This window comes from Perca fluviatilis, chromosome 8 (genome assembly GCF_010015445.1).
Source record: "Perca fluviatilis chromosome 8, GENO_Pfluv_1.0, whole genome shotgun sequence".
Lineage (NCBI taxonomy): Eukaryota > Metazoa > Chordata > Actinopteri > Perciformes > Percidae > Perca > Perca fluviatilis.
Window position 1 is genome coordinate 39260351 of NC_053119.1, and position 27884 is coordinate 39288234.

Below are 27884 nucleotides of genomic sequence, written 5' to 3' on the forward strand. Positions count from 1 at the left end.
CAGGCCCCGCCCCCTCTGCTGTCCACAGTGCCGTCAGCAGCAGCGGGAGGACGGGTTACACCGGCACTTCACATCCCACACTGGATTTACCGGACTCCACCTGTCGCGAGCGCTCTGTTGTTTTTCCTGTCCGTGTCGTAAACGCTCTGACACAGCACGGCACGGCACGAGACACAAACACAGGAACGAGAGCTGGGAAAACCGAAAAGAACATAAACAGGTGAAATAATGAGCGCTGCGGTTCTCTGAAGGATTGTTCCGCTTAACCGAGGACCGAGGAGGAAACAGAAGCATAGCCCCGGTGGATGGGTTTTATCCGCAGTGCCTGAGCCGAGCAGCAGAGCGGCCGAGCGGGGAGCACCATGTCCAGACCGCCGCAGCCGCAGCAGCAGCACCGGACGCCGTTCAAACTCACCGACAGTGTGGTGGAGGTCAAGAGCAAAGTGAGTAGGGGCTAATGGGGGGTGTTCGACTGATAATGTAAGCGGTAGGCTAATAATGAGAGGATACGGTAACGCTCCACAGACTACAGCTACATATTAACCCTCTGCTGTCTCTTTAAACTCACTGCTCGACGCTGCTAATCAGGGGAATATATTCTGTAGCGGATGAAAAGCGATGGGTTTGCTGACATGACAGGCGGCCTACAGGCTACCCCCACCACTGTTTTAATTCCGAAATATTCCGTCTCTTCTCTGTGTCAAAACAGCCTCTCTATACTCTGTCTCGCTGTCCTTTGTCCCGTTCAATTATTCTGCATGTCCCGCCAGCCTGTTACTCTAATGGCCTACTGTAGACTACTTTCAGTGATGTGTAGCTACTGTCTACATATATACCACAGTATACAGACAATATACAGTGGGCCAGGTGTTAAGTGCAGGCTATACTTACTTTGTAAATACACACAGGCCTACGCAGTGTCCGTAGCCTACTGAAGTGGTGCAATTGTTGGGAAGTAATGGTACTTTATCAGAGTATTTTCATTTTGGGAGGCTAATTTTGGAGGAACTAATGGAGGAAATATGTGTGTGACAGCTGTAACTTTGCATATTAAGGTGCATTCATAACATTCAAAACATAGATAAGTTTGTTTGAGTGTGACCGATAGATAAATAGGGCTGTCCTGGATTGAAGAAAGTCTCAGTCGACTTACACTCCTATCAGTTGATTTCATGGACAGATCTAAAACTGAGTTTCTCCACAAATAATCATGCAAAAGCACCACTTTAAATATTGTGTTTTACCAGATATGTGCTCACACGTTTCTTTAATAAATCATTCAGCATGAAAAAGCATAAAAAATGACTAAATGGACTAAAGAAATCTTAGTCGACAAAGACCAAAAGAGGGCAGGCCTAGTGAAAACGGTTTTAATTTTCATATAATTATAATAAATATACACCTAAATCACTATAGGCAAGGGATAATATGCAGTCAGTATTTATTATCCTTATATGAATCTATTCGCAGTTATTCATTGTATTTTCTAATGTATTTGCTAATGCTGGGCCTTACAGTTCCATCAGAGACAGCACAGCCATCGTGTCCCTATGTTCTTTGACTACATTTCCCTTGGTGTGAACACCAGCAGCGGGCTATATAGAGTATTTGGAGCAGCTCCAGCATCAACAGACTTATTACAGAGGAATGCATTAATAATGTGCCACTGTGGAAGGAAGCACGCCTGCTGTCACTTTTGAGTCGACTACAGTTAATGAGCGAGAATAAATATGGTCAGCAGGTATGCAGGATTTGTAGTTAGTTAGTTAAAACTCGCTATTGTGCTGTCACTCTCTATAATCTGAACTGCTAACGAGCATCTCTGCCTCTCTATGTAACACACATCTGGAAGAGAAGAAAATGATGTTCCCAAAACAAAAACGCTTGTTTTTAGGATGTTCTTTTGGCCCCAATCCTGATTCGAGTCCTATCTGCCTAAACCGAGTCTGATCCCAGTCTTATATTTACCTACATATGGATTAAATATCATGTGGAAATAACTGGAGTGCAGACTTCCCCAGGCCATTTGATCCAAACACTATAGGTCCTGACTAAAAGCTATGTTTGTGTATACTGTGAATATTGTGCACACTGTCTGTTGGTGTGTCTCATATGTGAGTCAGCGTGGAGATGACAAACATCTGTCATCTTTGTCATTGCTGCCAGTAAACTATTAATACATATAATTAGCTGCATAAGGCTGAACACAGTGTCATAACTTTACTCAGATGGAGGTGAGTGGTGACTGAAGTAAATATTTTGGAATTAAGCACATTTGTGCTGCATCATTTTCTTAGTGCATCTTGCTGTAGCAGCAGTTTATAGGTACAGGTATACAGGTTTCTAGTGTTTGATTAGTGGAATTCATCCACCACTTTCACATCAAGTCTAAGTTGTGATGAAATGATTTGGAGTCAGAGCCTGTCCAGCCTTCTTCCGGCACATAGTCATACTTAGACTGTTATACTCTAATAATTTGGACCAAAAACGGATTTATTTACACAGTTAGGCAGCAAGTCATCCATTCAGGTGACTGATTACATTTCAACTGCTTGAGGTTGCTGCGTATGTTAATGCTACGTTGTTAAACTGATTAGCAGCATATCACACTAGTGATTCATATTCATGTTTTCATCTTAATCTGAATTATACAGGGTGCTACTGTTCCTTTGTTGCATTAAGAATGGCTTGATTCACTTGTTTAATGCACACCAACACAGTGAGTTTATGCAACAGTCCTGTTAAGCTATTTACATAATTATATAAGCCTGCCTTTTCCTATAATAATCCATTTTACCAGACTAAAGTATTTCCAGGGTTTAAAGGACCAACCGGTATGCATCTCCCAGCCCAAACCAACATGTTTACCGTGAGCTACAATCACACACTTTGTCAAACAATCATACGCATGTGTCTGCACTAACATCACATCATGTTGTTGATCACGTAAGGCCTCGCTCTTAAATTACTAAATGCTGTAATTAAGCAATTCCTGCATCTGATGCATCCCAGCGTCCAGGCATTTTGCCTGAGGAGTGACAAAGTTGGGTAGTCCAGAGAGAGATCAGATATTTAGACTGAAGAAAGTTAGATTGGAGCTGTGTGAGTTACATGTCCAGAATGTACCTTAAAGAAGACTGTGCAAATGTTTAAAAGAGCACGGTGCACAGGAATGGATCAGAGATGAGGCATGTGAGATTGTGCAACACTGTGTGATGTAAAGTGTAGGCGCACACATGCAGTACCTGTCATGCCAGCTCCACACAACAATAGACATGTTGTCCCCTGAAAGGACAGAACAGATGAGCTGAGAACAGGTCCAACCCGACCGCATTTCAGATGCTGGCATTCAGCCTACACAATCTTCTTCTCTGTTACGATGCATTCAGACAAAAAAAAAAGCGATCGGGCGATTTGCTGCAGGGTTGTGTGTTTTGTGTGACGTCCTTTTTGTGTTCTTTAATGTAGCACAAGTACACTTTATATTTCACAATTAGTGTTTTCTATCAGTCCGTTTACAGATGTTGCGTTTCCGACAGCACTTGAAGGCAGCTTCATTTCACAGGAGAGAGAGAAAGAAAAGAGACGAGCGAGACATAGCAAGTTGTTGTTGTTGCAGGAAACATTCAGCTATTACACATACTCAGAGCTTGTGTTTGGTGTTGTTAAAACTTTCTTGTGGCAGCGATAGAGGCAGTGATGTTTCCTGTTTCCTGTACGGGACTCTCACACCTCCTCAAAACACACCCACAAGTCTGATCCCTGGTTACACTTCCTCAAAAGTTAAGTCGGTCTGAAATTTTTGCCCGAGGCCCGCAGTGTTTTTTTGAGTGTACCCCGGCGGCAACCCCCCGCTGGCAGCACTACACGTTCGGACTGCAGGCGCAACGGCGGCTGGACCTGGCTCCACTGTTGCTGTGTCAGAGACGTGACAGACTACACGTTGGTCCCCAATAGAGCTAGCCTGGTCCTACCAGACTGGTACATTTCATATGTAGAGTCTGGCCTCTCTCCATTGACGAGTGTTAACGTCCTTGAAGCGGGACTCTGTTGAAGTTTAAAACTATTGGATCTGCCCAGAGCCACTCTGGATCGGCCATAACCAATCGCTAACGTTTGGTCGTGACGTATGTCATGCGCATGCGCAACAAAAGGGGAGACCGTCAAGGCTATTTGCATTAGCATCGCTAGCGTTAGCCGTAGCCAATTCCTTCACCACTAACAGAGCGAGCTGGAAAATCTAACTTTTCCCGAACCCCGAGGGGAGGAGGGCCACAACATCATGGCCACCAACACAATTCAGCAAAGATCGTTCTTGCTCGGGCTTTAACTTCTGGATATTCGGTGGCGTTGCCACAACAGACCGAATGGCTCGCTCGCATCTTTCTCCGCCGCGACTCTACCGCACGGCCTCAACGTCATCGTTCTCAGCCACTCCCTCTGTTCGCTGATTAAGCGTAAGTACGTAGGAGGGCGGAGCCAGGCTACAATAAAGCCCGACCGAGAAAGGATTTTTAAGGCCGATATTGATACAAATATTTGGTGATTTAAAAATCTGATATATTGGCCAATATATGGGACAAACTATGCAACGCCAACTCTCATAACATGGTTAAAGGGTGTTTTTGTCCGTTTTTATTTAAATTTTAAATATTCATTTATTGGCCATTATAAATGCCGATAGTTTGGAAAATGCCTAATATTGGCCGATAATATCGGCCCGCGGATATATCGGTTGGGCTCTATTCCCCGACCAATCACTGCTTGAATAAAATGTCAAGAAACAAAGGTGTCTGAAGTGGTGTGTATAATGCTGGCTGTCCTCTGTTTAACAGTTTTCCCCACAGCACTAACAGCATCATTGCTCTTTCACTTTGCCATGGTTAGAGTTGTGTGCTAAACATTGCGGAATTTCAGTTTGCATATTTTCAAATGCCAGTGTTTTTCTATCTTCACATCATTTACTCCAGCTGAAAGCCTACTGCAGGCTGCACTGTGACTCTGTAGCAGGACCAGACCGATGCTGAGCAGCTTTAGCTCTCTTTGAACAGAGAATTAGTTCACGCAGAACTTAAAATAATCAATTCTTCAATTAAAATCAATCTTTTTTGAGTAATCTGATACATGAATAAAATAGTCGTTTTGGTGTCTTAACTTAACGGTCGTCGCCATATGATGCTCAACTTTTGTCGGCTAAACTCAACTGTAGTCTGGCTGTCGTCCACAGCTGCAATATATTGTTTTAGTCCTGTTAAGTAAAACATACCTTTCCTAATTCTCAATGTAAACATTAACCTAGTGCTTTGTATAAAAATATTTAATGCATGCATAAATTGGTACTGTAACTGAAATTTACCGAACCTAATTGATACCGAATCGGAAATGTAGTCGAATCGGCACCTTGTGAATCAGAATCTAATTCCCAGCCCTACTGCTGAGCATCAGCTGTTTCCTTCACGCTTCACCATCCGTGGCTCATTTAGCAGCTGCTTGGCTCACCAGCTCACTAATAACATCCAATCACATGTATACAGGTGTAGAGTGTAGCCAGTATATCCTGACACTGCTCAATATCACTCCGCTGAGTCCATTGCCGTTTGCTGCTACAGCCCCTCCCGCTGTGCCCAGCGTTGGGTCATTTAGATTTAACTAAGCAGAACCTTTTCCACCAGAGGTAACTGTGGAGCTACTTGTTATGATCTAATTCCTTAATTTACTGCAAATGCCTTTGACTGAACCTGAACACAAGCACAGTGGCTCAGCCTCAGGATACACATCTGTGTAAGGATTTTTTCTTAGCAATGGGGGCAGGTCTGAACAACAACCCCCCCCCGTCTGCCCTATTTCTGATACCGTGGCGGCAGAAATTTTGCCATGGTGGGCCGCCACTCCAAAATCAACATAGAGGAAACACTGGTGAGTCATGTCCAACTTCTCCCCATCGTGCCCAAAGCTCAGGCCTACAACCCAAAGCAGCACTCCTATCTCTGTATTGATCACGGTAGCTGTAGCGACGCTGCAGGACGGCATCGTGTGCCAAGAGGAGATTTGTTTAAAATGTAAAAACTGTGGGCGTGCTTCAGGCCCTGAAGTCACTGAATGCTGTCACAACAAGTGTTCACCATAATTACATCCACGTGAGGTATGTGACAAGGCTCGCCAACATAATGCTTCTTCTCCTTACTGTTTGGAGAATGCTTTGAGATTCACTGACAGCGGAGTGAAAAACGTCAATACTTTATACAGCAGCAGTGAGTACGGCATGGCTGTACGACAGGGAAAACAAAGAATGGTGATTACACGCTCTGAAGAGGATAGATGGCAAACTGACTGGTTGTTTGTAAAGAGAGGTACCTCGGTGTTAAACTTCCTTACTGATGGAAGCAAACTGACCTCAAATTATAGAGAAGAAGGTGAAACACTTAAGACTACTTACCAGTTCAGATGTGTCACAGGGTTAGGGTGAAAAACAGAGTGTGTGGAAATGTAAGGTTAGGGTTAGCCTTGACACCTAAAGCTTTGTTAGGAGAGAGGACACCTACAGTAAAGTTTCCGTCTTAGTGAAAGACACAACACAAGTTCTTAGAAAACTGTCAAGAAAAACCGAAACTTTGCATCAAATATCTTACGTCTTCTTTGACCTGATTTTAAAGTGCTCATATTATGCTCATTTTCAGGTTCATAATTGTATTTAGAGGTTGTACCAGAATAGGTTTTTGAAGTAAAGGCTGGACTACAATAGAGCTGTTTGGAGCAGTTGGTGAACAGTGTTTTCTGTTGGAGATGGTAAATCCCTTTGGGGTGGACTTTTGGCCTTTTCACTTTGTAAACCTATAACATGCACAAAAATATAACACAAAAAGGGAAAAAGCCAAAAAGCATAATATGAGCACTTTAAATCAACATTTCCAAATGTACACTGGAGCTGTTTGTTTTTTAGTTTTTTAACATTTGGCTTTGTTAAATAAATAAAAAAAGATTTGTAGAAAAAACTGCTTTTTACATTTTCCAAAGTAATGCAAAGGCATTGAAAAAAGGTATTCAGGTCTATTATCGGCTATACCATTTAACATACTCAGCATGTAAAGTAACTATCTATGAGACAGACTGTGTCTGTTTCTGTGTGGGAAGTTGTATTTTACTTTCTATTGAAAATGTGTCATTAGGTAGGCCTATGTGTAATGCCTTACTTACTGTAATGTTATTTCAGGACCAACATGTGCGTGATTTATTATTAGTCAGCCATTAAAATACGTGCTCTCTCAGAAATGTTGTTGAAGAATTGTGCAACCATGAGGCCTGGGGGGTCAGCAGGGTTTCTAACCCCGGCCACATGATCTTACCGCAGTGTTGTCTGACTGTAAGTATCTGAGAGTATTTCCTTCTTTATGTTAGTGGTAGCAGCAAGACACACACATTCAGCACAGCATGTGTGAGTGAAACTGTGACCTGTAAACAGCGATATGATCTAGTGTGTCTCAGCTGACAGTGTGTTAACTTGAGGTCCTTGTCTTCTTCAGTTTGAGGCAGAATACCGCCGCTTTGCCCTGAAGAGGAACGGCCCGGCGGGCTTTCAGGAGTTCTACCGCCTCCTCCAAACCATCCATCGCATCCCCGGTGTGGACGTGCTGCTGGGATACGCCGACGTCCACGGAGACCTCCTTCCCATCAACAATGACGACAACTTCCACAAAGCTGTCTCGTCAGCCAATCCGCTGCTCCGCATTATCATAACCAAGAGAGGTAAGACCGTTAGAGACAGACTGAGGGGCGCAATGGAGAGAAAATGTTTTAGAAAGCTGCAAGCGGCAACACAGAAGGACAAGCAAACAGGCGAGTTTTCAGCAGGCACTGCGCTAGTAAAGAAGAAAAGGTGGGAGAAAGTGGCTTTCAGGATCAGTCTGCTCCGCTTTCTCTTAAAGGTCCCATATTCTGCTCATTTGCAGGTTCATACTTGTATTTTGGGTTTCTCCTACAACATATTTACATGCTTTAATGTTCAAAAACACTTTATTTTCCCCCTACTGTCGGTCTGAATGTACCTTTATTCTTCCTCTGTCTGAAACGCTCCGTTTTAGCGCCTGTCTCTTTAAGACCCCCTCTTGAAAAAGTCCAGTCTGCTCTGATTGGTCAACGTTTCCATGTCTGAGTCTCTGCTCCTTCATTGCAGCTGGGGAATGTAGCAGCACTTTTTACATATATATATATATATATATATATATATATATATATATATATATATATATATATATATATATATATATATAGATAGATAGATAGATAGATAGATAGATAGATAGATAGATTGATTGATAGATAGATAGATTAAATAAATATTGAAGAAAGGAGGAATCGGATTATGCCAGTCTTAGATTTTGGTCAAACCTGAAGTTTCTTTCAGGGTTTAGGCTATCTGTGTATCACCTAAAGAGGCTTTCACAGCGCCGCGCGGTAACTTACCGCCTCCAGTCAAAATGGGGGGGGAAGCGGTTTGGATCACGTCAGTAGGGCTATGCACGTGCACAGACTCTGCTGCTGATCAGAGTTTACCGCGCTGATCTTCTGGCAGGTAATCGCCGGACGGCAGGAACCGCTTTTTTAAAAAACACTTTGCTTTTTGAGACGTTTAAGTCATTTCCACTTGCGGCAGATAAATATGTTAGCTGGCTCTATTATTTATCACTCTGAAATACTGTGAGTTGGATATAATAAAGAATTCATATCCGAGTCAGGAATGATTTCTGTGGCACATGAAGGATGTTTCTGTTGGCTGGGATAAAACAAACTTCTACGCCATCATGTATTATCTGACTGATTATTGTCTACTGACGTGTTGTTGTCTCCCAGCACACCTTCTCATGCTGTGGCTTTGTGTCTTGCATAACCCATGATGTAATGATGCTAATCTGCTGCTTAGCAGGCTGCTATTGTTGCTACCGAATCACAGCCAGCTGCTAGTTTAATCAGATGAACGGAGTGGTCTGAGAGAGAGAGAGAGGGAGGGGAAGATGTTTGGGACAGAGAGAACGAGAGGAAATCAACCAGGTCAAGTTTATTTGCCATATGCAATCGCAACCACATTAGAATTAAACCCTACCGTACTAACCTTAAGAGATCAGACGGACAGCATCAGTATGTTAAAGAACATAGCGTACAAGTTAGAGGACAGTAAAAACAGTATAAATAGGGCCGACAACCGCCTGATTCAGTTAATTCAGTTTTGAAGTGCATGTGCATTAGGGGTGGTACGGTTCAGAAAAAACCCCGAACCGCTCGGTTCGCTAGTCTCGGTTCGGAGCATGTGTGTACCACACGGTTCGTCAGTACACTGTTAAGCTGCACTAACCTCTTACTGCCGTAGTGCCCACTTTATACACCTATGTTAAAACACTTACTGTAAATGACGAGCGGGATGGGCGTGACAAACGCAACCCATGGCAGCTGATTGGACGATCGCGTCACATGGGTCTGGCTGGTCCCTAATTTCAAAACAGACTGTCATGGCGGCTCGTTCAGAATACGATCTCATATTGTACTAAAATAGTTCACTGAAACGTGTTTCTGAAAACATTTTAAGCGAGAAATAGGCCATGCAGTTGCTGAATCTGTCTTCATTTCAGATCGACAAAGGTCAGTTTAAAAGATTTTCGTCAGATTTTGAGAGACACCGAGCCGACCGCTCCTCAAGTGGAGTGGGGTGCCGCTGCACGTCACGTCACATGCAGAAATGTCAAGTGGGAGAGAGGCTGACCGGAGCTGTAGGATGCGCCAGCGTCGTTTATAGTCTGGTGTGTGGGAACATTTTGGATTTCATGGTACCTATGATGAAATAAAACAATATATAGAACTGCCACTGTGTGCATGTATATTCTGGAGTGTTAAAGATTAAAAGAAAAAATAACAAGAACCGTACTGAACCGAAAACCGTGACCCTAAAACCGGGATACGAACCGAACCGTGGGTTTTGTGAACCGTACCACCCCTAATGTGCATAGATGACACCTCTCAGCATGTGAGAAATAACCTAAAAAATAAGTTAACCTGGCAACAACCATGCATTTAACATTTGGAGTTGTTATTGAAGCTGAGCACTGCACTGGGGAAGAAAGAAGGGGTGGAACGGTTTATGAAGCGGTGGTGTCTGCCCGGAGGAAGGAGAGCAAAAACAGAGTGGCTGCCAACGCCAGAGGCACCAAGCCTAGAACATTAGATATCTTCTAGGGGCGGCAGATTGATACCGGTCAGGTTGAATGCTATTCAAAGATTTTCCTTTTGGACAGTACGATTACCAAACCATACTGTCCAGGAGCTGCTAAGGCTACATTTACATTGTTGGTTTAAATTCATTGGTTTAAAATGGAAGATCTTCTGCTACGTTTCCCCCTCTCATTCCCCCTGCTCTGGTGTTTCCCCCTCTCATTCCCCCTGCTCTGGTGTTTCCCCCTCTCATTCCCCCTCTCATTCCCCCTGCTCTGGTGTTTCCCCCTCTCATTCCCCCTGCTCTGGTGTTTCCCCCTCTCATTCCCCCTGCTGTGGTGTTTCCCCCTCTCATTCCCCCTGCTTTGGTGTTTCCCCCTCTCATTCCCCCTGCTCTGGTGTTTCTGAGCCCCTAAACCAGAGACATTTGGAAACACTTCTGACCCGTTTAGGTTTGGAATCTGCTGGGTTGTGTTGCAGTCTCAACGCAAGCGGAGACCTTTGGCAACACCGACGCCAACTTTTCTCCTCCTGATTGGGTCTTATCGGTCACAATGTCTCGTTCTCTGAGACTAAAGCTACTAGTGTTACCATGGCAACTACCAGCAGCGGGCGGAGTCTCCACGCTGCCTCCTGTTTATGTCCAGTATACCAGAATGTTGATGAGATATGAGGTTTGGGCGTGTTAGTTTAAACGGAGATTAGTTCTTCTACTGGAGCTAAAAACACTTGGTGCACGCAGATCGCACTGAGCTTAACAACCGAAACGCAGCGGTTCAAATGTAGCCTGAGAATGCTTTCAATAACTATGGTGGAGTTCCCACAGTTAAAAAGCTAAAAATCTGTTCACAGACCGCATCACACAGGCCGAGTTACTGCAGTCTGACGGAAAGATTATACAGTTTAGCTTTAACATCCTGTTTAGCAGGGCCGTTCATTTAACTGCATCAAATCCAAAACAGTCCATTCTTAAACACACACATGTTGCATTAGGAATGGCGTCATTTAATCTTTGTGTTTCAGAAGCTAGCCTGCACGATATTACAAACCCAATTCCAAAAAAGTTGGGAAAATTGTGAATAAAAACGTGTCAAATTTCAATATTTTATTCAGAATACAACATAGATGACATATCAAATGTTTAAACTGAGAAAATGTATCACTATAAGGGGAAAATAAGTTGATTTTAAATTTCATGGCATCAACAAATCTCAAAAAAGTTGGGACAAGGCCATGTTTACCACTGTGTGGCATCCCCTCTTCTTTTTATAACCGACTGCAAACATCTGGGGACTGAGGAGACAAGTTGCTCAAGTTTATGAATAGGAATTTTGTCCCATTCTTGTCTAATACAGGCTTCTAGTTGCTCAACTGTCTTTGGTCTTCTTTGTCACACCTTCCTCTTTATGATGCGCCAAATGTTTTCTATGGGTGAAAGATCTGGACTGCCGGCTGGCCATTTCAGTACCCGGATCCTTCTTCTATGCAGCCATGACATTGTGATTGATGCAGTATGTGGTCTGGCATTGTCATGTTGGAAAATGCAAGGTCTTCCCTGAAAGAGACGACGTCTGGATGGGAGCATATGTTGTTCTAGAACTTGGATATAACTGTCAGCATTGATGGTGCCTTTCCAGATGTGTAGGCTGCCCATGCCACACGCACTCATGCAACCCCATACCATCAGAGATGCAGGCTTCTGAACTGAGCGCTGATAACAACTTGGGCTGTCCTTGTCCTCTTTAGTCCGGATGACATGGCGTCCCAGTTTTCCAAAATGAACTTTTATATTTTGATTCGTCTGACCACAGAACACTTTTCCACTTTGCCACAGTCCATTTTAAATGATCCTTGGCCCAGAGAAAACGCCTGCGCTTCTGGATCCTGTTTAGGTACGGCTTCTTTTTTGACCTATAGAGTTTTAGCCGGCAACGGCGAATGGCACGTTGGATTGTGTTCACCAACGATGTTTTCTGGAAGTATTCCTGAGCCCATGTTGTGATTTCCATTACAGTATCATTCCTGTATGTGATGCAGTGCCGTCTGAGGGCCCGAAGATCACGGGCATCCAGTATGGTTTTCCGGCCTTGACCCTTACACACAGAGATTGTTCCAGATTCTCTGAATCTTTGGATGATATTATGCACTGTAGATGATGATAACTTCAAACTCTTTGCAATTTTTCTCTGAGAAACTCCTTTCTGATATTGCTTCACTATTTTTCGCCGCAGCATTGGGGGAATTGGTGATCTTCTGCCCATCTTGACTTCTGAGAGACACTGCCACTTTGAGAGGCTCTTTTTATACCCAATCATGTTGCCAATTGACATAATGAGTTGCAAATTGGTCCTCCAGCTGTTCCTTATCTGTACATTTAACTTTTCCGGCCTCTTATTGCTACCTGTCCCAAGTTTTTTGGAATGTGTAGCTCTCATGACATCCAAAATGAGCCAATATTTGGCATGACATTACAAAATGTCTCACTTTCAACATTCAATATGTTATCTATATTCTATTCCATTCCTTTTTTACTCACAATTTGTACAGTGTCCAAACTTTTTTGGAATCTGGTTTGAAGTTGAAACAAAACAATCTACTCACCCAATCCCTTTCTGTTCCATCCCTGCAGTCCTCCTGTTTATAGGCCACATCCCACAGCTGAAGTCATGCAGCAGGACTCTCTGAGGCATTTAGTGGTGACGATGCTGTTCTTTTGAGAGTTGTCAGCTTTTTCTAGATTTAGCTCTAGAAGTTATTGCAAAATATAGTGTCTCTGTTATAATATATTGCACTGCATCAGGACATATTGCTGTGTGAAGTGAATGTGTCACATCTATGAGGTTGTAAATAGGGCTTGGAACCGAACTTAGATACTTTCAGGCACCGACCCAGTTGCCTTCAAAGTATTGTGTGTGTGTGTGTGTGTGTGTGAGGGTGAGAAATTGATGGCAGCCCATCTGGTGTTGTAAACCATTAGCTACTGAGTGGGATTATTTTACTCTAAAAGACTTCATCAATCATATCTGTGTGTGTGTGGATACAGTATGGGAATCACGTCTACCTGCTTCAGGACTGCAGTGGTATCCCAGGTAACCACCTCATCCTGTGTTAGTGTTACTGTACAGCGGTAGCCATGGTAACAGTTTTTTACTACAGTGGTAGTTTTTGCAGGTAGAATCATCCAGAAGGCCACACAGTGCTGTCCTGCTGCTTCCTGACTGAGGACAGTAACTTTAACCATTGTCATGAATGGGTTCGTATGATATCGTAGAAAAACATGTGCACAACAATCTGTAAGATATCTCACGGATATTACAGTGCATAAATACTCATCGCTATATTTATGAATGGTTCATGAGAACAGCCTGCTGCTTGGATCAGAGTCTGTGTGTAATGTTAGCATGAGGCTGAAGATGGATCTGCAAACATAAAACTAGAAGTAGCAGTAATGTTTGGTGTAATAATCAATGACGTCGCTGGGGAAGTATTTTTAGTCAGTTCAGTTCTTGAGCCGACAGCAGATTAGTGCTTCATCCTGTTGGGGAAAGGTACTGTGTGTGTGTGTGTGTGTGTGTGTGTGTGTGTGTGTGTATGTGTGTGTGTGTGTGTGTGTGTATGTGTGTGTGTGTGTGTGTGTGTGTGTGTGAGTGAAAAGTAAAAGAAAAATAGAGAGACAGAAATAGGAAACGAGCAGGTGGAGATACAGAAGGAAAAGCGGGGGGTGGGCAGAGGGTGCCACAGAAATAGGACCAACGCACAGACAAACGAACACACAGCATACGGCTGACATGCTGGTGTCTATAAATGTGTGTAGAGATGTATTTATATGATGTTCCAGCTGTGAGATGCTCCCCCCGGTCCTCTGACTGAAATCTCCAAGTATCTCTCCGCTAGATAGAGAGCTGGCTGAAAATATCTGTGTACAGCACGACGAGAGGACGAGGAAATCAAATATTTATACACAAGCAGCGAGATGCAGGGGCGGAGGGAGGAGGGAGACAGACGGAGAGAATCTGAGAGCAGAGAGGAAGAGGTTTTCTGTCTTGGTACTCTGCCATCACAGTGAGAGGAACTGAGTCAAACTGGAATGAGTTGATACAGTATAGGACATAAGGAAGACAGGAAAGTGTTGGCACTCCTCACACTGACTGGAGAGTATCAATGAGGAGGAGATGTATTGATGCAGAGAAAAAGAGAAACTTTCCTATAGTTAGCTCCTATCCTTCCCTGTTGGTGAATCGTCTGGGGATGATCGTGCTTGTCAGTACAACTCATCCTTTCTAAACGGAGGTGTGTTTTAAAGGTGCAGTAAGTGATGCTGCGTGAAGATGGAGATTTGAATTGACCGGATATTTGTCCACAGTTCGGCTGCTGCTGCCGTGGCACTGAGCGGTTACCAGGTTGGATCAGAGTGCGGTTCCTGACAGGCGTGAACCAGGAAATACTAAACTAGTTGAACTGTAATTAAGTCGGTCACGCAGTAACGACATGATGGTCGCGGTTGCAGAAAACGCCACTAATGAAAATACTTCAATCCTCTTTATGTAAAATTCATCTTTAACACTGTTTATGGTACTTTCAGCATTTCCTACTATAATTTATAGTGTGTGGTGGGCTGATATGTTATATATTCAATATGAATGATGCAATAAAGAACAGCAGCACTCTTCCTGCTGTGTGTTGTAGGCAGGACAGGTTAGTGAGTGTCCACTTGGCCTTCACTATAGCTCCATGCGAATGAAGTAAATATCGTGGAAACGCGGTTCTTTAAGACATTGCGATAGAAATGATACAGGAAAATAAATCCAATCAAAATTTTTCATGTATCATTGTATCACCCAGCTCTCCCTAATTAACTGTAGCCTAATGACACACAGTGGAGAGGCTTTATAACGGTTTGGTAACCTGTGGGGAGAAAAATACACTTTCATCTCTCAAAGGGAAGCGTGAGATTGCATTTCCCAGGTGTTGTTGTTGTTGTTGTTGTTGTTGTTGTGAGTAGGTGGTAAGGGTTAATATCTCCCCCTCTTAGCATGAAGGGTGCTCTTGTGTTTCATGTCGCGCCCTCTCTGTCTCTCTCCATTGTACACCAGCCCATCGTAGACCTGCACTGGATCAGCCATATGGCAGCCTGTTGGGCTCCAGATGGTGGGCACTACAGAGAGAGATCACTGTTACACACACACACACAGGCGCACACACACACGCACGCACTCACTCACACACGCGCGCACGCACACACACATCACACACACACACACACACACACACACACACACACACACAAGCTTATGACAGCTGCAGATCACAGACCCATGATGCATCTGGGACAGACAAACACAGAGGCAGATGATAACATGATGATATCCAAATGATAAATTGTGAATGATTATCTATAACTATTAATCCATCACTGAGTCTTTGTCTCTCTGTGAGCTGCAGGAGTCTACCTAACTTTCTGTCAGGCAGCAGCTATTTATTGTTCTCAGAGTCTGCCAGGGAAGAACGGCCTTCATATCAATAAACTGAGCCCCGACAGTTATAACATATACACCTTTCATTATGTTTACTTTAATATTCTTTGGGCTTATGCAATACAGATCTTTATTGACATAATGAATATACATTGTCAAGCTTTTGGGGTCCACAGTGCAAAAAATACATAACTGAATGTGGCTTTACTCACAGCTTCTAATATGTGTGTCTCTATAGGAGTCTTTCATGGTTAGCATTCATTAGCTATCCTCTAAAGCTAAACACCAACTATACCTTCATAACTTTGACCCTTACTATAACCTAATTTTAAATGTAGGTTTAAAATCAACACAGCAGCTTCTGAAAATGTGAAAACCAGCAAGATTGTCTTGACTTTAATCCTCTGATTGGTTCCCACAGACACACACATGCTAACATGAATACATTCTGATCTAATTGCAGAATCCAGTTTCACATAAAACCCACACGGAGCAGCTTGTGTTGGCTGACTGAAGGCCACACGGACAGACTAATGCAACAGATATCCTCTACTTTATAGCTCGGAAACATTTGGACCACATTTCAATATGAAATCTGTGAAGTCAATTAACAATTATTTGCAAAATTCAGAGAATATAAACACTGTGAAACCATCAAAAATGTGTCTCTTATTCACAGCACTGCTGCGCAATCTCTCTTTTTCACTCAGTCTTTTAAAAATGAGTCTAGAAACCGACAGCAATGCCTAACTTTACTTTTAAAGTTTTCAAACAAAGAGAAATGTTCTCCCTTTGTCTGAATTGGTCTTAAATCGATATCAGAGCACTTCCTTATTTTATGAATGAAGCGGTGGGTGAGTTGAAGCAGCCGGGCTGTGTGTGTTTTTGACCAATCGGCAACGGTCAGCCCTACAAAACCCCACTCTGTAGCTCCCTGTACTTTCAGAAAGTACTACCCTCTGATCAGGGACCTTTTGGGGGTCCCTTTTCCCTCAGGAAAGCAGCTATAGAGACAGACATCCATTTACACCTACAGTAGTTTAGAGTCAGCAGTGAACCTGGCCTGCATCAGTGGAACCTGGTCTTTGGACAGTGGGAGGAAATCCCACGCAACACAAAATACTATCTTTATGTACCTCGCTGTTTTCCAGGCTAAAACCAGTTGTGTATATCAGGACAGTTTACAGAATATTTTGACTTTGGACTTTGCCTTTGTTTTGGATGATGCTGTACTGTAGGATTTACATGGATTATAATGTTAATCAGATTCTGTGTGTGTGTGTGTGTGTGTGTGTGTGTGTGTGTGTGTGTGTGTGTGTGTGTGTGTGTGTGTGTGTGTGTGTGTGTGTGTGTGTGTGTGTGTGTGTGTGTGTGTGTGTGTGTGTGTGTGTGTGTGTGTGTGTGTGTGTGTTTAGAGGGGGGCTCAGCAGTGTCTGTACCTCCAGGCTTTAGTCTGGTCCTTCATGCTGAGCTTCTGTCCGGAAATGCACACACTCTCTATATGCAGACTGTGTGTGTGTGGGGGGGGGTTTGCCCTTACATTAATGGTGGATACTGCTCTCATAGAGTTATAAACATACTCATGCAGTGAGAGAAACAGTGTGTTACACACAGACAGACACAGACAGACAGACAGACAGACAGACAGACAGACAGACAGACAGACAGACAGACAGACAGACAGACAGACAGACAGACAGACAGACAGACAGACAGACAGACAGACAGACAGACAGACAGGAAGAATGTGGTATGAGGAATGCAGCAGGTCAGGTATTTGTCTCCAGCAGGGAGCCGCCTTCACTTTGTCTGCTCTTCTTCCTTTCTAGCTCAACAAAAGCCCAGTATGAGAATGGGCAGTTAATGTGTGACATGCTTCATTGACATGCTTTTTTTGTCATTTTCTCATTCATTGTGACAACAAACTGTGGAGAGAAACATACATACATGCACATGCAAGAACCTGATGCCCACTCCCGTCAGTGAATCTAACAATTTTCATATAAAGACTGCTCCACGACTCTCTCACTGAAAAGAACTGCAGTCCTAGGTCCTTCAACAGGGCCGGAGTCTCCATCCCTACACACCACTGCATTTATTGATGTTGCATATTGTGTCAAAAATGTAAAGTCAAATTTAAACATGCATCTGCAAACTATTCTGTTTGCCAATGCCATCTGTAATGAGTTGATAGTACTTAATTTATATCAAAAGAGAGTTTACAAAGAGGGTCCCAGATAAAACACAAAGGACATAAAGACCAAAATCAGAGTAAATGTTAGCACACAGAAGCCATTGAAAATATAATTTACAATTACCTTTAATTAGCATATTAAAATTGGTCGGTGCATGTGTTGATATGTATAGTCTGATCATTGGTAAACAGATGACGTAATGACATGAAGTTGTTTGTCATATTCCCTTCAGCTTTATGGAATGCGGTTGTACAACGTGCTGATAGAATGTAGTTGTGCTGGCGTGCTGCAGACCATCTGCAGTCTGGCTGCCAGCAGGAGCCAGACTGACTAACTCTCGCTGGTCGGCTCACAGCGTAAATCATTTTGATTCCTGACATACAATACAGCACCACAGAAGGCTGTCTTGTATTTTTATCTTTTGAATCAATATGTGATATGTAAGACTTGTTTTTTGTTTAGGATGTTCTGATCTCTAGGGCTGCCCCCTCTGAGTCCATTAGTCCACTGATGATCATTTTGCTCTTTAGTCAACTAGGATTTCTGTAGTCCATTAGAATCAGAATCAGAAAATAAGTACACGACAAGTAACACGCTCCTGGCTCTCAGGATGTTCTCTCTCTCTCAGCAGTCTGTCTGACTCCCTCAGTGCTCTCCCTGATCAGAAGGTGAGCCACCTGTGCTGTTGGCCCTGCCCTGATCTCTGACATCACAGCAGGTGTTCTCCCTCAGCTGGCAGGCACACGCAGCTTTTACATAAATCGTTTCCAAAGGCTGGCGAGGAGGCTAATGCCTGACATGTTGGTTTGTCTGGCTCAGGATTCCTAGCAACACAGGCATACAGCAGACAGATGTCTGTCTGGGCGGTTTCTGTGCTTTTAACATGCAAGCACAATGACAGAGTGGTAGATGTTTGGCACACAGACTGTGTGAGGTTTTAACAGTTAATTAGTACAATGGTGATAGAAACAAAAAAATAGTTTTGTAAAGCTGTTACAAAGTCTTACTTACTGTATTTGAAGCATGCCGTGTGTGGCTGTCCAGTGTGTGTCAGTATGGCTGTGGATGATGTGAGAACAGATGGCTGTACATAGGGGAGGATGGTAACCCCAGTCTCTATGGCGTTACATGTGTTTGACCTGGATCGATGCAGGAACATGTGGAGGTTGTGATGTGGCCCCACTGCTTAGCCACATCAGAATCTATTCATATATTTCTTTGGGATGGTATCTTATCGTTACAATATAAAGTGTTGTGTTTAAGCTTTACCTATGGAAATGTGAATGAATGTTAAGTATGTATGCCTTATTTCACGTGGAGCAGGTGATTGGTGCAGCCACCTCCTACAAAAGACAGCTTCATAGTATGCAACACCATTTGCCTGACGAAGGTCTCGTACCAAAACGTTGCCAGCTATTATTTTTATATTGCCACTTGTGACCTAATTCTCATGCTATAGATGTGCAAAGTATTTTTCTGTTCGTAGCACTGCTTACAGGAAAACATTGGAAGGTTTGACTACTACCGAAACCAGATACAAAGCATGTAGAAAGATTGGTTTTCACAACAGCAACATAAAGTGAGGTGTAGCACCACTGTCTGGCACAGAGCTTCAGAGGGTGTGAGAGCTGTCACCTAGTCATGTGACGGGCCAGAGAAACAGAAAGGTGTTCCATTTATTATATTAAATGGCTCTGCCCAGTCTGCATGTTCTCAGTGATTAGTGGGTACCTCGGTAGTCCTGTCTCCCCTTCAACATCTGCTTTTCACCCCTGTGTGAGTCAGATGTTATATACGTGTGATGTACCGTATCGTTCGAAGCTTCATTCATAACGTTGACTTTCAAATTTTACATCAATGATTTTTTATTTTTATTTTGCATGTCTATCTACTTAAAGCCGGTTTCTGCACAGTTACACATAAAGATCCAGTTCTGGAGGCGGACTTTTCAAATAACTCCAGAGCGTTGTTTCTGTCGTAGCATAATGTTGCTATAAGCCTCGATTAGGACTAACTCGTTTAATCCGATGAATCACTTTGTTCAAATTGAGGATTTTCTTTTTTTGTGTGTGATGACGTTCTAAAATATCACGACAGACAATTGAAGCTTCATTTTAATAGAAGCTGTGAATGTTTTGAAAAAAATAAGACATTGGATACAGCCAGATATCAGTGGATGATTGGATCACATCCGAGTCACATCTGGAATGGATTAACCCTTTAAACCTTTAGTCTGGCCCCGATCATCCCCGTCAGTAGAGCACACAGCAGTCCCAGAAATCACTCCTGTGTGTGTGTGTGTGTGTGTGTGTGTGTGTGTGTGTGTGTGTGTGTGTGTGTGTGTGTGTGTGTGTGTGTGTGTGTGTGTGTGTGTGTGTGTGTGTGTGTGTGTGTGTGTGTGTGTGTGTGTGTGTGTGTGTGTGTGTGTGTGTGTGTGTGTGTAATCTGCTTCAGAGTCTGAACCTCTCCACGGCTCACTCAAACACGGAGCTTTCTAGTCTTCCACAATTTAGATATTCTTCTTTAATCAATCAGGACAGTTAGTGATCGCTGCAGTCCAAGTCTCGCATTCAGACCGGATGATACAAAAATTACATTCTAATATTGCTGTGAAAATATGATTAAGAGAGTTTGTCATATGATGCATTGAATCCTTACTAAGCCATACAGTGACCTTTATTACCAGACAGGCCTGTTCTATTAGTCATCATTCTATGTTTTTAGATCTGCTCTGTTTTAATTTGCTGTTGATGCAAACTCAACACGTCCACGTCAGCTTGATAAATTCAGTACAATGTACGTTTGCACAACATTAACAAACTAATCAATGTGCTGCTCTGGATTTCTGTTTTACAGAAAAACTGTTTTAGTTCAGTACTTATTTCAAATTGCTTCCACTTTGGCTTTTCTCAGATTGCTGTCAGACAAACCGTACAGATGTTCCAGTGGCTTTTGGAATAGAATACAATACACTTTATTTTCCCCGAGAGAAAATTTGTCTTGGTCATAGTGCTACAATCTGTTGCTTCACAACACGAACATGTAACAGAAAAAAACATTCTAAAATCAAACTTAAATGACGAAGCGAAGCATTTTAGGACATCATAATTAAAGTGTAAAGTGCAAAAAGTGCTGGTGTATTTTTTTTTTAATGTGGAACAGAAAGGAAGGGAGTATTATGCACCAATGCCAGTTGGTTATCAGTAGGGGTGGGAAAAATAATCGATTCTTAGATGCATCGTGATTCTCACTAGAACGATTCAATGCTCGACTCTGATAAGTTAATAATCGAAAAAAAGAATTGTTGATTTTTATTTAACAGTTACTGTCTCCAGACAAGTACAAATCAGAAAACCGAGTGACTGAAAGAGGATGGGACAATGGACAACAACTTAGAGTTTAGGCAAGAGTGCAGAAAAAAAAACTGCAAAAATGGCCAAAAGGGAAAAAAATATTACATTTTGTGTATATATATATATATATATATAATATATATATATATATATACACACACACACACACACACACACACACACACACACACACACACAATAAATCAGAAGTTCACCTTAAAACAATACGTGTCACTTGTGAAGTATTAATGGTAGTAGCAGCATTTGTACAAGTAGAACTAGATTGTGAAGTTTAACTGTCAGTAGTTTGAGAAACAGTTTCTGTTTGAGCAATAACTGTACTAGTAGTACTAAGTGTTGTTGTACTGATAAAACTTTAGCAGTAGCCAGGAAAGTGTTCTTAAGAGATGAAGTAGTGGAGGAAGAAGTGAGGTATATTCATGTATTGACCTCTCTGGTCATCTGATATGTTTTTGGTGAAGTCATCACTGATGAAGCTGCGCAGGGAGAGAGAGATATGGAAAACAAACAAGAGAAAGAAACAAAGCGGAAAGAGATGTGTGCACAGGGTGAAGTGTGGGATTAGAAAAGGATGTGGATACATAAATATCCCCGTGCACATACGCTCAGAGATATGGATCCAGATATGACATTTGATACAGAGAATAATATTTTTGGACTGAACTGTGTTAATGTTCCTCCAAAACAAGAACGAAGGAAAACATTCAAATGTGCTGTTCCACCTGATTTGATTATAGAGAGAAAGGTGTGAGTCTGTCCCACAGCAGATGCAGCTTCCCACAACCTGATCTGATCACTGCATTCAGCGAGGGGCTTGAAAGTCCACTGCCATGGGGCCTGCACTAACAATCAGTTACCAAACTATGTGCATGGTGTATGCTGTGATAGCATTAGAGTTGGACCAGTATCAGAAAAGCCTCCGATACCGCCAAAAACGCTGGTATCGGTATCAGCGAGTATTGGAGTTAATGCAACGATCCAATACCACATAATGTACTCCAGAAGAAGACATATTTAAAGTAGTTTATTTCTGTACTTTTTCCGTTATGACTTGCTGTCAAACTGGATAATAAAAGAAAGTTCTGTGGCATTCACTGTTTGTGTTTTTTCATTTTTCACAAAGAGTTGTGTGCAACTAAGATAGAAATTCTATCGCATCCATACAGGGATAGTAGTATACAGCTGTTGAAACATAATAAAATATATATTTTTAACACGCTGGTATCGGATCAGTACTCTGTATTGACCGATACCCAAGTTCAGGTATGGGAATGGTTATCGGGAAGCAAAAAATGGTTTGGGACCATCTCTAGTTAGTATTGCTGCTGCTAACACCCAACATACATGTAACTTACAGTAAATTTTCACGATGGGGGGTGCGATCACTACTGTACTGTAAGTCCAGGATCTACAGGTACACAAGCAGGATTTTGAAGTTTCTATCATATGTGTACTGTTGAAATATCCCTTTAATGTAAAAGTGTAAATGTTGAAATGTTTTTTATACAAATAACTAACTGTTGCCTCCATCCTTCTGTGTCTTCTTTAAGAGGATGAACCGGTAGTTTTTGCCACCAACTCCCTTCAGAGGCGTAAAAAGGGGCTGGGCTTGACCGGCCTGCGCACCCCCGGCTCAGGCTCCACCCACTCCAAGAACAGACAGGGCCTTATGATAGGCCTGCCGCAGAACTTCCGACAGATCTCCTCCATCATCGACGTGGACATCTTACCCGAGACACATCGGCGGGTACGACTGCACAAGCACGGTACCCACAAACCCCTGGGCTTCTACATCCGGGACGGCGTGAGCATGCGGGTCACACAGCAGGGCGTCGAGAAGGTGAGACAAATGACTCCATTACAGTAAAGAATACAAGATTTACATTTTGAAGTTGTATTAATTGTTAATAAGCATGACAAGTGAATATGAATGTTGGTGTTGTCATACAGGACAATAATTAAAGTAGATAAAACATACAACACAGCATTCAAAGCAATAAATATAAAAAAATGTATAATATACTTTTACAGTAGAAATGTATTGTGAAAAAGGCAACCACTGAAAAATACAGCACAATCAGCGGTGTCACGGTTTTGATTTTAAATCTAAAATCGAACGAAATGAGCTTTTGATTGCCACTATCGAAATCAAAAGCATGATCGGCGATTCCCCCAGCATATTATATCTCTCCACCCCGCCTGAAGAAAACAACAACAGTCACAGCATAGTTTAGTGGCTGGCAGCATGCAGCCATAGACACATGGTTAGCTTAGCGGTAGGCCTCTGCCGGAGTCGGAGGTGACAGAGAAACAACCGAACAGAAAACCCTCCTGCCTCCCTGAAGTCACCGTGTGGCAACTCAGTCACTCAGTTAGTGATTTATAGAAACAAGCGGCCAAAGTAAAACGTGTGGGCTCCGACGAGACTCCATGGTGCATTCAAGTGCACCTTGTTATACTAATGGTGCATTCAACTGCACCTCGTAAACTCTGAGAAACTCATAGTGTTGTTGTAAAGAACCCTTCTGCCATCTAGTGGCTCCTATTGTGACGTTGCCATCCCTGCTCAGAATGGTCAGAATGGTTCCATTTTACCATCCCCCCCCCCCTCTTTCCTGACTACAAACTTCTTCCATCAGGAAGAAGATTCCTTGTGCGGAGATGTAAAACAAACAGACTAAAGTTATCGTTTATTCGTTTGTCTGTCATGCTGTACAGTACTATACGGTAAATCTTAGCACAACAGAGCAAAAGTGCAATAAATACACCAGCACGTTTTGCACTTCGCACTTTAATAATTACAGTCACTATTAAAGATGTCGTATTGTCTGTACAGTCATGTGTGTCCTTCTTTTATGTCCTAAGATGCTTTGTTGATCTTATGTTTTTGTGTTGATTTTATTTTATGTAAAAAAATGTCTGTTGATTTTGAGATTCCTGTTACATGTTTGTGTTGTGAAGCAACATATTGTAGCACTATGCCCAAGACAAATTTCCCCTTGGTGACAACAAAGTGTGTTCTATTCTACTCAATTCTAAAATGTTTAAATCAAAAGTCAAATCAAATCGTGGATTCGGAGAATGGTGCCACCCCTAAACACAACCCTGACTAGACCATCTCATTCCTGGGATCATGTATCAGTATTATCTCTAATGGAAGGACTATGAACACAGTTAGTGTTTCTTCAGTATATTAAACCAATGCAGACAACATGCTTACATAAAAATAAGGTTATTGATATAAAAATATAGCAAATATAAAAATAACATGCTGTATGTGTCATAGATTTCGTGTATAGATGTAATATTCTCTCCATCCTGCTGTAGGTCCCGGGGGTGTTCATATCCCGTCTGGTGCGGGGAGGGCTGGCAGAGAGCACGGGGCTGCTGGGAGTTAATGACGAGATCCTGGAGGTCAACGGCATCGATGTGGCGGGGAAATCTTTGGATCAGGTAAAAGACCTCCTGGAGACCGGCCAACATATTTAAGAGGATTGGTTGTTTTTTCTGCAGGGTTACCAAAAGCTGAGAATTTGTTATTGTGAAACCAGCTCAGCATACTTCATACAGTAACACACAGTGTGACGGGAAGTCTGTCCCATTACTTTAAACTAAAACAATCCATTGTTCCATCTTAATTCAACCGATCTAAAACCTGCAGCATTGATCTAAGGTTACAAAAATGTTGTCTCTAAAATCAGTCAATAATCATGGTAAATGATCGTGATCTGTAAATAGCTTTGGAGCCCTCAGGTACAGCAGGCTGATGAAATGAATGAAACAGATCGAAGATCCAACACGGCATTAACTGATGCTGTTAAGTGCTGTGATCTCAATACAGCATCAAAAGAGGAGAAAAGAGCAGCATGAAGTCAAATATCTAAATAAAATTAATCTAATAAAATCAGTTTTTCAGACTTGAAGGAGAAGGAACTGATATTCTTTTGTCTTTGACATCCTGGGAGTGTTGTTTTCCTCTTTCTTCAGGACTAAGATCATCTATCTGTGATTTCAGGTTACAGACATGATGGTGGCCAACAGCCACAACCTCATAGTGACGGTCAAACCCGCCAACCAGAGGAACAACGTGGTGCATCGTGGGAGCAAAACCTCAATGGGCAACTCGGGTTCTGTGGGCTCAGCCGGATCGAGCGGCTCGGCTCTGTCACATGACTCGCCAAGCCCCGCCTCTCAGAGCAACCCCATCACTGCGAGGTACACACACTCACACACACACACACACACACACACAGCACTTCACTGTAGCACCTAAAGTCAAATGACTGAAGCATTTACAAACTAGTCTAAAGTACTTACAACAACTATTCTTCTATGTCACACCATCAGATTATGCACTGAAGTGCAGACGTGAACACTCTGTTTGATCATAACGTGCATCATGTGGACCGTTCTCCGCTTCAGTAGAAACACTTTGGTAATTTCTGCTGCCTTCGTTCCACACACAGCCGCGCTCACTCAGCGGAGCAGCGGCCTTCAGCGCTGTTGATTGGCTGTGGCTCGTGACATGTGACCAGATAGTGCTGTGTTCAATATCATCAGGACGCATTATTCCCTCCTCAGTATTATGAAATATTGCTACATATGTTTTTCATCAACACATTTTATTCAGTAGGCTAAGTAGTAGCCCAAACCATTGACCTTTAGCTTAACATATGCAGGTAGCTAGCATGCTGCCTTTGATTTACTATGGTTATGGCTGTATGCGTGCTAAGCTAACCATCAATTCTATTATTTCAAGCCTATCAAGAACAAGTGGGTTATACAATTAACACACATAGGTTAATAGCAATGGCTTATGTATTACCCCCCCCCATTTAAAAAAAAAGAAAAAAATACCTCGGGATTTTAAAAACTAAATGTTGGCCAGTATGTAGTAGCCTATGCTGATTTCTGCGTGTCATTGACGAATATAGGTAGGACATTCAACTGTTTTAATCAAGTTTATTCCCATTAATTCCCATGGAAAGTTTCCAACGTTGAAAATTCCCGGAATTTTGCAACCTTATCAGCTGCACACTAAAATAAAAAATTAAATAAAAAACAAACCATTCTTTAATTATTATTTTCCGTGTCGTTTGTTGTTACCACAGCAACAGCATTGCCGAGGGCGACAGTGACGACGACGATGACGACGGCGACCTGATTCTGGAGAATGACTGCCTGACGCCCTACGACGCCCAGCGGGTCGCCAACGGCAACAACACCAACCTTAACAGGGACTCCCCGGGGGTCAGGCCCCTCCCACAGAGCATCTCCTTGCCCAATAGCGTCGGAGCGTCCCTGAGCGACAGCTCGCCGGTGACGTCCAATCAGAACGGAAACCCCGCCCACACACCCAGCAGCAGTCAGGAGAGCATGAGAGAGGACGGCAACATCATCACACTGTGACACGGCTGGGACTATGAGATGGGCTGTCACCATGACAACCGCGGATGGCCGTGGTCCCGTCAGCACGTTTCCTTTTTAAAGACTCGCAGACCGTTCCTGTGGACAGGTGAGGCTCTGTCAGCCCTGGTGCATCATGGGGGTTTCCCAGTCTACACCGTAACAACACTGACTCTTTATGTGGCTGAGGTCAGCTGTCAGGTTCCAAACAAGGATTTATATTCGCCAGAGGATGATTCAAATGCCATCATGTTTGAACTAGTGATGTCCCGACCCCAAACGCAATCTCTTCAGCTGTGACTCAGAATGAAAATCTGCAGAATTTAGCGGACTGTTTTTCTGCTTGGGGTGGAGATGTGTTTTTCTTTTTTTAAAATTTGATTCTGCATCTGCAGATGCCGCGTGGCCCTGCTGATGTGCCAATGAAGCTTCATGATCCATCAGTTTCATGAAGTATCTTCTGAGCCCACTAGGGGGCGCTCTTGGTTTAAAGAAAAAAAGGTTCAACAAATGGCCACTCACTGTGCTTCCCTTTTGTTGAACAGCGAGCGCCGACTAGTGGGCTCAGGAAGTAAAGGGAATGCTTCATCAAGCTTCATGTAGACATCAGAAACTAATCGATGTAGACTTTGGGAGAGCAACACGATTGAGAAATCTAGCCATAAGTCAAGTCTGAGGTCAAGAGATGTTAAAGAGATGATCTCTATCCCAGGGTTGCACCAGTCCCAAACATCCCGTTAACTGCAGGATGGCTGACTCGTTGACTACAACGAGACGAAGAAAGAACAACATCCAGTGAAACATTAATGGCTCTATTTTCTTGGCAGCACAACAGTCAGTGGCAGCAGCACGGCAACAGTTTGCCATTTCCCTGACTCTGAAACTCTCTCTGCTCACGTCTGTTTCTAGGGCTGCTAATCTGGGGATTTCATCAACAGGAGCAAAGTCAATACGGTACTTTTAGCAAATGCTCAGCAATAATGGAGTCATCTTTGAGAATCAAACTAGCTACTACTTGCTTTTTGACAACTCAGTTGTAAAATGAAAGTCTAAATCCCTGCAGACATGTGAAGGCAGCGGGACACATGTTGAGGATGGGATTGGCTGAGAGTGTATTACTATAGACCTGCAGCGCTGCACTGGTTGTTGCAACAGCAGAATAGAGCCCTAATTGTATTATAAATCACATAATATATTGAAGAAGGGGATTTAATAAAGGGATTAAATAATATTTGCAA

The 27884-nt window shown here is 42.8% G+C and overlaps 1 protein-coding gene across 1 annotated transcript; it reads left to right on the top strand.

The window, feature by feature from the left end:
- Window positions 1–38: 38 nt before the first annotated feature.
- On the top strand, window positions 39–27877 carry pard6a (par-6 family cell polarity regulator alpha). Its single transcript, XM_039809314.1, has 6 exons — window positions 39–443; window positions 7521–7743; window positions 22791–23080; window positions 24568–24693; window positions 25256–25455; window positions 26352–27877. Exons 1-6 carry the CDS (start codon window positions 363–365, stop codon window positions 26647–26649), a joined length of 1218 nt encoding a protein of 405 aa, XP_039665248.1. The 5' UTR covers window positions 39–362; the 3' UTR covers window positions 26650–27877.
- The last annotated feature ends 7 nt before the right edge of the window (window positions 27878–27884 follow it).

What these genes read in the sequence shown, in the direction of transcription:
- pard6a (XM_039809314.1), top strand. Translation starts at nt 363, where the DNA reads ATGTCCAGACCGCCGCAGCCGCAGCAGCAGCACCGGACGCCGTTCAAA. An exon ending in CATTATCATAACCAAGAGAG is followed by an intron (nt 7,744 to 22,790) that starts GTAAGACCGTTA and finishes GTCTTCTTTAAG; the next exon opens with AGGATGAACCGGTAGTTTTT. An exon ending in AGCAACCCCATCACTGCGAG is followed by an intron (nt 25,456 to 26,351) that starts GTACACACACTC and finishes TTGTTACCACAG; the next exon opens with CAACAGCATTGCCGAGGGCG.